This window comes from Lagopus leucura, unplaced genomic scaffold (genome assembly GCF_019238085.1).
Source record: "Lagopus leucura isolate 7727_CA_CO unplaced genomic scaffold, USGS_WTPT01 Super-Scaffold_1, whole genome shotgun sequence".
Lineage (NCBI taxonomy): Eukaryota > Metazoa > Chordata > Aves > Galliformes > Phasianidae > Lagopus > Lagopus leucura.
This window is the reverse complement of record NW_024962250.1, coordinates 41052059-41062314: the sequence shown is the minus strand read 5'-3', so window position 1 is coordinate 41062314 and position 10256 is coordinate 41052059. Positions and strand designations below refer to the sequence as shown.

The window sequence follows — 10256 nt, the reverse complement described above, 5'->3', positions numbered from 1 at the left end:
AAGGGGAAGGGAAAGGGAAAGGGAAAGGGAAAGGGAAAGGGAAAGGGAAAGGGAAAGGGGATGGGCAGAAATAGGAGGAATTGGGAAAAAAGGTAGAAGGAAGAGGAAGAGAAGAAAAAGTGAGAGAAAGAAAAGGAAGGGAAGTAAGAGGAAAAGAAGAAGAGAGAGAAAGGAGGAGGAAGAGGAAGAAAAGGAGGAACAGGAGGAAGAAGGAAAAGAAGAGGAATAGGAAGATTGGAAGAAAAGGAGGAAGAAGATAAGGAGAAGGAGGAGGTAAAGACAAAGATAAAAAGGAGGAGAAAGAAGAAAAAGAAGAGGAAGAGAAGGAGGAGGACCAGCTTCTGTTTGTGCAAGGGCTTTCTGAGCTTGGGGAAGGGACAAGAGGGCTGGGAACACTGCACTGAAGCACTGAAACCCTCAGGGACCACAGCAGGGCATGCAACCATTTCCAGGGGTCTGCAGGCATCCACCACAGCCAGGAGAGCATTTCTGATCGGACAGAATCAGAACAGGACCATCACAGGAACCCGCGGGGCAGCTCCACATCCACACACAGGCAGGAACGTTGGGCACCTACCCTCGTTCTCCTCCAGCCTGCGGACCTGCCGCAGCACGGGCTGCAGGTTCATGTACAGCCGGTGGCTGCTGCTCAGCAGCTGCAGGAGGTGGCGGGAGCGCAGCGGGCAGCCCGTGTAGTAGATGAGCTTCCTGGCTGAGGGCAGCCCGTCTGGAAGGATCTCAAACTTCTTGCCCTGTGCAGGAGATGGGGAAGCTCAGTTCCTTCAGAGCACCGTGCCACAAATCAGCACTGCTGTGCGCGGCTCCGCACTCACCACAAACACCAGTTTGCCCACGTTGGTCCAGGGGAAGTCATAGAGCAGCTGCTTCTCCTCGTCCAGGTTCTGTAAGCAGATAGAGGGTGGTGAGGCACTGGCACAGGTTGCCCAAGGAGGCTGTGGATGCCCCATCCCTGCAGGCATTCAAGGCCAGGCTGGATGTGGCTCTGGGCAGCCTGGGCTGCTGGTTGGCGACCTGCACACAGCAGGGGGTTGGAGCTGGATGAGCATTGTGCTCCTGTGCAACCCAGACCATACTGTGATTCTATGATTTGATGATAGAGGTGGGTGAGGGTGGCAGTTGGGACATCCTGCAGGGATGGAGCTGGGAGCAGGAGCTGCGTACCTGGAAGATCTGAATGCCCCGCGTCGTCAGCCCCAGTGTCAGCGATGCATCCACCTCCCTCTTGTCCTGAGGGGAAATATGAGATGCTTTTAAATTTGCACCATGAACTGCAAATGAGGGAAGGTTGAGGTTGGATGTCAGGGGGAAGTTGTGTGCTGTGAGAGTGGTGAGGTGCTGGAACAGCTGCCCAGAGAGGCTGTGATGCCCCGTCCATCCCTGGAGGTGTTGAAGGCCAGGTTGGATGGGGCCCTGGGCAGCCTGGGCTGCTGTGAAATGGGGAGGTTGGTGGCCCTGCATTGTTGGGGGTTGAAGCTTCATGATCCTTGAGGTCCCTTCCAACCCAGGCCACTCTGTGATTCTATGATAAAGTGGATAAATCTGCCCCCAAAACCCAGCTGTCCCTTCTGGTTTCCCCATCTCCTGCTGCAGCAGATGTTGCATGCTGGGCTTGCACAATGATTGATGCACACACACTGCAGGTTGCATCCTCAGCTGGTCCCACCTCACCTCCCCAAAATGCCTATAACTAAGGAGGAAACTCTGAAGGAACTTAAAGAAGGCTTTAAGTCGTGCCAGGGGAGGTTCAGGTTGGATATTAGGAATCATTTCTGCTTTGAAAGAGCAGTGCTGCAGTGGCACAGCTGCCTATGGAGTGGTGGGGTCACTGTCCATGGAGGTGATCCAGAGCCATGGATTTGTACTGAGAGATACAATCAGTGGGCTGGGGAGGGCTGGGGTTGGGCTTGGGGATGAATAGAAGGCTGGATGGGGCCATGGGCAGCCTGGTGGGGGGCAACCAGCCCACGGCAAGGTTAGGGCTGAGCAGCAGCCCCGCTCCTACCTTGTACAGCCTGTAGTAGTGCACGGCCACGTCGTCCAGCCGCACGGCCTCCTTGATGTACTTAAGGTGGGCTTCAGAGGCCGTCAGGGCAAACTGATCCTTGTGCATGTTGGGGATGTGCTTCAGGATGTAGTCCCGGCCCCTCTTCGCCACCACCTGGTTGAAGGAGATGAGAAGATCATCCATGGCAATGGAAAATCGGAGCAGAGCCTTCTGCTGCAGAGATTTGCAGGGCTCAGTCCTTGTGATGCTCAACTTCTGGTGGCAAAAACCCCATCAGCAGCACAGAACTAGCCATTCCTACACACCAGGCTTCCCACAGGGCAGGGGTACAGCCCTGCGGCCGTCGTGAGTACAAACAACAGCAAAGCAGGCAGATCTGGGGCAAAGCCAAGGAATATTCATCACAAATCAAAGCAGGCAGCAGCACCTACAGCTTTTATTCATTTTCCCATCCCATCAGCCTGGGCTGCGGGACGCCCTGGGGAAGGCTCAGCTTTTTGGTGTTGGAGCATTGCAAGTGCTGCCCATCGCTGCATCTCCTTAAGTCATGGATGTACCGGTCAGCTAACAGCTGGGCTTGTTTGGGGGATGGGCTGTGCACAGGGACACCAGGGCTGCACAGACTGCAGGGGACACGTAGGGACGGCCGAGTGACACCACAGTGCCAGCTGGCACGCAGGGCAGCCCCGCAGTGAACACCCCCATAGCAAACACAGGGAAATCCCCATCAGCGGTGCTGATGCTACTGCCCAACCCCAACCCACGCCTACAGCTATTTGCAGCCCCACAGTTGTCACTGGTTATTAATAACCACAAAGTGTGGACACAGCAGCATCACCCCTTCTGCTGCAAGCAGAGTGCAGAGAGCAGTAGGAGACGCCTCGAGCCCCACAGCCTCACGGCACGCAGCACTTACCCAGGCAGGAAAATAGGCTTCAGGCTCAAAGTACTTCCCATAGTGCTTGTTGCGCTTGAAATCTCCCAGATCAGCTTGCAGGGCGAAGGCAGTGAGCAGGAAATAGGCTTCCTCTCGCAGCACACACTGCGAGTGCAGCACTTGCTTGCGCAGGTGCCAGTAGTAGTAGTACCGTGCTGTGCGGTCACTGCAGGGATGAGAAATTTGGGGATGCTGGAGGGGACCCCAGCAGCTGTGTGGTTTGCAGCCAGGACCCACAAAACCCCTACAAAACCCTACAACCCTACAGAAGCATCCCCACGTGGCCAGCGTGTCCCCAGCACGTCCCAGAGGGGGGCAGACCTGACAATGGTTTTCTGATAGCTCCCTCCTGGCTTTGGGCACGTGAGTGATAAACTCCTAAATCTGATGTCCCCAGCCCCCAAAATCACAGGATCATGGAACCGTTGAGGTTGGAAAAGACCAATCCCAGCCCATCCCCAGCATGCCGGTGACTTTGTCCCTCAGTGCCACAATGTCTTTGTTATGGGATAGGAGGAGGGTCCCCGCTGGTTTCTGTGTTCATGGGGAGGGGTCACTTGGCACACAGATGGGTAGGGACAGAGACAGTACAACGGAGCTAACAGAAAGGGGTGAGCACTGGGGGCCTGAACACTCCTGAAAGATGTGCCATTTCCCACTTCTTTTGCAGAAATCTGGTTTTCTGGCAGTGCCACGGCCTCACACCTGATCAGCCGGCCGTTCTCCACGTAGTACTGCACTCGGAAGTGGATGATCATGGGGGGGCCAAACTGGTCGATCCCCTGGAACACAGAACACATTCAGGGTCCCTGAGGACATCCTCGTGTCACGCTGTGACCACCAGTCCCCGCAAGGCACCGGGCTCCAGTGCTGCCCTCAGCACAAGGGCTGGTCTTGGCAATTCCCCTCCCCACCACGGCCTCTCATTTTCCCCCCAAATCTGCCTCATGTCAACAAATAAAGGAGATTTGGAGTTATAAAATGTAAAGGCTGGGTTTGAAAACCCCATCGGGTCGGCAGCCACATTCCCCATCCCTCCTCCGTCCCATCCCATCCCATCCCTTCACCCATTGGGAAACAAGGGAGGAATAGGATTCCACACCACACGTCCCCACGTGGCGTGGTGGCACTGGGGTGACAGCCACCGAGCGCTGCCTTCACCCCCCACACCACCCAAAGGGGCTCTCAGCACCATGCCCACCCCCAGCCCGCGGCTGCGCAGGGACAGTGACCTGCGCCGGGGACAGAGGTGGCCTTAGTGCCGTCATCTCTCCATGCAACACCTCACCGCTGACCTTGCTGGCCTCCTTCTTCCACTCCTTGGGGCAGTACTTGTAGAGTTTCTGGGCCAGGTCCATGTAGACGTGCTCATTGTCTGGGGGGCAGTTGGGCAGGGTGAGCATCGCGACGCGTCCCCATTGTCACCGGGGCCATGGGGCGAGCCCCACACTTACTCTGGATGACGCTGAGCCCAAAGAGGTGGCAGTCCTTCAGCCTCAGGAGGTCACACACCTGCACGAGGAGCTCGTGGCATAGGATCTTCACCTGTGGAAAGCACACGTGTGCCCTGGGTGCAAACCGTGGACGGCAGCACCCACCCCCGCCGTGTCCCCAAGCGCTGTCACCAGCTGGGATCCGGATCTTGGTTTCCCATGGGGACCAAAGGTGAGTCCCCGTTAGCAAGCCAAAGTGGGCAGAAAATGGAATATTGGGGAGCACCAAATTAAAGAAAGAAGCCAAGTGTGGGAATTTTGTGCTCGGTGCCCATGGTTCAAGAAGCTGGAGAGCATGGAATGCTGATGCAGAGGGATGTGCCATGTGGGTTTCTCCAGCAAGGAGAGGGCGACGGGCTCAACATCGAAAGCAGAAGCCAAAGGAGAGCTTGGAAAAGAGCACCCCAGGGCCCACAGGCTTACGTTGATGATGATGTTGAGGGAGTCGTCGTTGGGGAGGAAGATGCACACGCTGCGGCGGTCCTGCATGACTCGGTTGTTGTGGAAGGGCAGCTTGTTCATCGTGGGCAGCACGGCCGGGCTGGGCTGGGGGCAGTGGGCACCTCACCGGCAGGACGGGGCGGCCTCGGTCCCCACGGGCGCCATCCCTGTGGGATAGGGGTGCTCAGCCCCACGCCAGGCCCCATCACGCCAGACCCCATCCCACAGCCCCACTCGTGGCCCTCGCACCACCCGTGACACTGCTGGCCTTCCCTTGGGCAGCGTGGGATTGCAGCTCAGCCCCCAAAGCCTGAAGCAGCGGTTTTATCCTCTCGGCTCTAGTTCAGAAAAACCTCAGAAATGCCTTTCCTGGCATCGTAGAATAATAACCAAAAAAAGTCTCTATGCTGGGAACACAGCAGGCTCTTCTCTGCCATCTCCGGCCGCAGGACCCGCACCCCTTCCGGAGCATCCCTGTGTCACAGAAAGCCAGCAAGCGCTGGGTGAGGAGCCAGGGCACTGCCACCCCTCACAGCCCGGATCCCAGGGCAAAAACTCCTGGAGTGCTCTTTATGCCATCTCTATCCAAAGGGACACAAATGCACGTGTGAAATAACGAGCGCGGATCTTTAGAATCAAAGCAAATCCTCTTTTTTTCTGAGGACGCCACGGTGCCTCTCTCTTCACCAAATAATAGCTTTGGTCTACATGACAACATGTTTGGTTTCCAAAACCGTTTCACTCTTATATTTCTACAGCAGAGAAAGAAGTGCCCTGAGGCGAGATGACGTTTGGTAGCTACTGGGGGTTAGCAGGAGTTGGGAAATCCAGAGGGTTTGCACCACCAAGGAGTTGTGCAGCCTTGGATCATGGCTGTGCCTTGTGTACGTGCATCACAGTGCATCATAATGTGCACTGCATGCATGCACTGTGACCATGCAGCACGGTTTTTTGCCTTGCATCCATGCTCTGTGGTCATGCATTGTGGTCACGCACTGCATGATGCCCTGCATCCACGCAATGTGGCTGCGCACTGCGCTCATGCCTTGCATCTGCACACCGTGACCATGCCCAGACATGATCAATCCTGACTGGGAGCGAGCAGCACAGTGGCCAGGCTTGTTTCAAGCTTCATTAAAAATCCCAGCAGGGAACAAAATGGGGCTGAAGGTATTTGGTGAGTGCCCACACCCCGGCCGGGCACCTGGCAGCTCTGGTGCCCGCTGCAGGGCTGGGTGTGATGCAGCTGTGGCTGGTGGTGGTGGGGAGGGCAGCACACCTCGGGGCTGGGCGTGCTCAGTGCCAGCACCCTCTGCACCCACTGCCATCCAAAGGTGCCCCGCAGCCCCCGCAGCACCGCCCCAACGCAGCTCCCCAAAAACGCCCGCCGGCACCGGGCGGAAAGGCTTAATAAAAGGAAAAGAAGCCCCAACGTGCTGTTGTTGGCTAACCCTGAGCCGGGGGCAAACTCCATCTCTCTGTGGTCGATAGGAAAATTCCCAGCAAACAGGTATTTTTCTCCCCGTGTGCCCAAACAAGCACTGACACGAGCACTGAACATGCACGGCTGCGGGCTGGGAGCGGCACGAGAGGATTGCAGCCAGGCTCAGCCCCTCGGATTCCATTATTTGCAGAGAGATCCCCAGCAAACTTTCCCCACGAGTAACTTTGAGCAGCCAAGCAAAGCAGCTGCAAAATCCACACGGCACGGAGGGCTCAGGCTGGGCACAGCTTTATGTTGGTGCTTTCCCTTTGGGAACGTGGCTCATCCCCAAAACGCACCCATAACGCAGCACTCGGGTCCCCCAGCTGCACCATATTATATCAGTACACCCTGCTCATTTGCTTGCTTTTAATAACTTCTGTCCCATCAGCTCTCTCCCCCCCTCTGCCCGTCCCCAGCTTTTGTTTCAGCGCTGCTGAGCCACAATAGCGGCGAACGAAGGGATTACGGGAGGGCAATCGGAGAGGAAAAGCAGAACAAAGTGCAGGGCTGGATGGGAAGATGAATTCACGGGGCAGGAATTTCTTGTTTGGAAGAGTTCAGAGTCGGTTCTGCCCCACATCACAGGGCGCAGGTATGCGCAAGCTGTTCCTACAAGTTGTAGGGCCGGCGCTCAGCGCAGCGTCTCCGAACCCGACAGCCACATTAATGCACGCTTGCGGTCGCCCCGTAATTAAAATCGTCTCCGATTCTCCACGAACTCAACAGTTTCCTCATAACGAACAGAGGGAGATGAAAGAGCCCTTCAGTGGGAAAAAAGGGCCGGGTTATAAATATGGCATTACTTCATCCACCACAACGCCGCTTGGGTGCTGGGCTGGGGGCCAGCGCTGCCCCCAAAGGACTGCAGGGACCCCACGGCCATCAGCTTGGGGACATCTGGGGACATTCGGGATTCCAAACTGGCCCCCTGGGTGCATGCAGTGCTCCGTCCCGCGGGACAAAGCCAGCCTCTTTCCTCGGGTTTTTTGGAGATACCGAGCATCGTCCCAAAGCTTCACACAAACCACCCCTATCAGAAACCAAAAATGCATGAGAGCCACTCGGGTCTCCACCAAGGAGGAGCTGCAGGGCGGCTGGCACCCGGCTGGAAGCAATTATCCCCGCAGCAGAGCCAGGAGGAGGAGAGCTTGGAGCTGTGGGTTATGCGAGGAGAGCAGGGAACAGAGGGGCTTTGTGCGCCCCGGCACCTCACGCCTCGCCGCCCCATTCAACCCCCCACGCCTTCCGGGGCCTTTGTGAAACATTCCCCAGCCCTGTTAGCACCAAGGCAGGTGTTCCCAGTGCCTCCAAGACAACACTTCCCAGTGCCACCAATGCAGGATTTGTCGGCGCCACCAAGGCTCCCTGTGCCACCAAGGCTCCCTGTGCCACCAAGGCTCCCTGTGCCACCAAGGCAGGATCGCTCCTTGCCACAAAAGGAGGATCTGCCAGCATCAGCAAGGCAGGATCTGCCCGTGCCACCAATGCCTCCAGTGTCACCAAGGGAGGATGTCCCAGTGTCAACAAAGGAAGATTCTCCCAGTGCTCAAGCTGCAGGACAGCAGCTCCGGAGGATGCCCGCAGAGGGAAGCAGTGCTGCCTCCACTGCCATGGGAAGCGAGCCCATGCTGACAGCAGCACCCGGAGATCCTGTGGATCTTGGCCTTGGACTTGCTGTGGGTTCTGCTCTCCAACCACAAAGCAGCCATAGGGAGCAGGGTAATAAAGAGCCATTTCCAAACTATGGAAGTCCCTACGAAAACAAAACCCAAGCCCTACAGCAGCCTCACGCCTGAGCGATGCCTCAAACCAGGGCAAGCTCCCCAAATGTGCTTTTGGGAAGGCTCAGAGGATTTCTGTACAGAAACCCCTTTTGGGAGCCCCATCCCATGGCTGTGCTCCGGGCAGGAGCTGAGCTGCCACAAAGCAGCTGGGGCTCAGCTCTACGCCCCCCACTTACGCCGTGGTGTAGCCCCAGGACAGGGCTGATCTGCCAGGGGAAGGAGATGAGGGTTCATAACCACACGTGGGGAAGCACTGCCCTGCCCCGAGCCCCAGTCCTCACCCACGGGAGCGGGTTGGTGGTTGCAAAACCGCCCATGTCCCAGGCAGGATGTGCCAAAACAAGCTCCATTTTACACCGAAACGAGCTCCATTTTATGCCAAAAGACACACAATGATGCCTTGAACACCGACAGCCCCGTCCGCTCCCTCCAGAGCTCATAGCATCTCTGTGTCCGGCTCGAGGTTGGGGCAAACAGAGCTGCAGTCCCCCATTGGAACCCCCCCAGCCACCCCAAATTGCTCCACGCAGCCCTAAAAGCGCCGTCGAGGCCGCGCTCGCCCTTCCCCAGCAGGGCCTGAGAAACGTCAGAAAATAAAGCATCAAACTAAATTAACGAGCCAGGCAGATATTTTAACCACAGCCACAATTTGTATATTCCATCTGGAGTCCACAGCGCTGCTTTTTTATTATTTTTTTTTGGGTCTTTTTTTTTTTTTTAGCAGGAGGGAGCTGACATCATCTTAATTTGAAATTCGCATTTATTTTTACATCTGGTCTGAATTAATCCTTTCCAGAGTGCCGACTTTTCATGTCGTGGAATAATTGCTTACAGATTCGGGGTTCGGAGAGAGGCTGAATAAAACCCGAGCTCCAATGAAAGGACCCCTTGACAAACAGCAGCCAAAAGGCAGTGCCTATAACCAAACCCCGGAGCGCCTTCGGGACGTGGGGTTTTACACAAAACATTGCTCTCAAGCAACAGAGACCGAATCAATCCGTGCTCAACCAAGGAATGACAGAGCCTGGTGGAAAAACACCGACGCAGCACAGAGCAGGAGAGCTCCGTGCACAGCCAGCGCGTCCTGGAAGGGCTGTAAGAGTTTGGCTTTAAGGGTAGAACAGCCCAGCGGATGGGGAATGCTCAGCCATGAGTGGGGAAAAGCTGGTTCTGATCTGCAAGATGACAGCAAACACATCTGGCCATGTCCTTCCCGCTGCCACCACCGCGTCCCCACAGCCAGCCCGTGGCCACGATCACCTCAGTGCCTCCTATGGGACGTCCCAGCGCTGGTCCTGCGGCGATGGCACCCATGGGTGAGGGCATCCATGGGTGAGTGGTGCTCAAAAGCAGGAGGAGCCACAGATAAGAGAACCCACAAGCGTGGCTACCAACACGCACCAGGATCCACGGGCAGATCCCATGGGTGACACATCCTGTGGGGGAGTGCAACCCACCAGCAAGGGGACCCGTGGGTGAGGAGAGCGGCCGGTGATGGGAGCCGTGGGGGAAGAGGTCCCATGGGTGAGTGCAACCTACTGGTCACATGGGAGAGCACAAACCATGGGTGATGGGAGGTATGGGTGGATGTAACCAATAGGCAATGGCACAGTGGGTGAACAAAAGCCATGGGCTATGGACCTACGAAGATCAGCCATGGGTGATAGGACGTATGGGGGGATGTAACCCATGTGTAACAGGACCTAAGGGTGAGTGTAACTCGTGGGGGATGGGACCTACAGGTGAACATAACCCATGGGTGATGGGACTCATGGATGAACACAGACAAGAGAACTCAAGGTGAGTTCTCATCGTCCACAAACGATGAACAAGGACTCACAGGTGAGAGGACCCCATGGTGAGATATCCCGTGGGCAATGCAACCCGTGGGTGATGGAACCCACAGCTGGATGCCATTCACTGGTGATGGAACCCATGGGTGAATGCAGCCCATAGGTGATGGGACACATGGATGAATGCAAACCACACGTCACGGGACTTATGACCAAACACAACCCACACACAAGAGGACTCACTGCCAACAGAACTTAGGAGTGAGGGGACCCAATGGCGTTGGGATCCATGGGTA

General features: G+C 56.4%; 1 protein-coding gene across 2 annotated transcripts in view; it reads right to left on the bottom strand.

Moving 5' to 3' along the window:
- FRMD6 (FERM domain containing 6) overlaps nt 1–5064 on the bottom strand; it is a 9141-nt gene extending 4077 nt beyond the window's left edge. Inside the window, exons 1-9 of one of the 2 annotated variants that reach the window (XM_042892353.1) lie at nt 4880–5064; nt 4418–4508; nt 4196–4338; nt 3669–3745; nt 2943–3129; nt 2024–2179; nt 1183–1248; nt 834–902; nt 578–752 (exon numbers count right to left, since the gene is read on the bottom strand). In XM_042892353.1, coding sequence (XP_042748287.1) covers nt 578–752; nt 834–902; nt 1183–1248; nt 2024–2179; nt 2943–3129; nt 3669–3745; nt 4196–4338; nt 4418–4508; nt 4880–4978 — 1063 coding nt within the window. In that variant the 5' untranslated portion in view covers nt 4979–5064. The remainder of the gene's footprint in view (nt 1–577; nt 753–833; nt 903–1182; nt 1249–2023; nt 2180–2942; nt 3130–3668; nt 3746–4195; nt 4339–4417; nt 4509–4879) is intronic. The other variant, XM_042892408.1, reaches the window with a different exon arrangement.
- Nucleotides 5065–10256: the final 5192 nt, after the last annotated feature.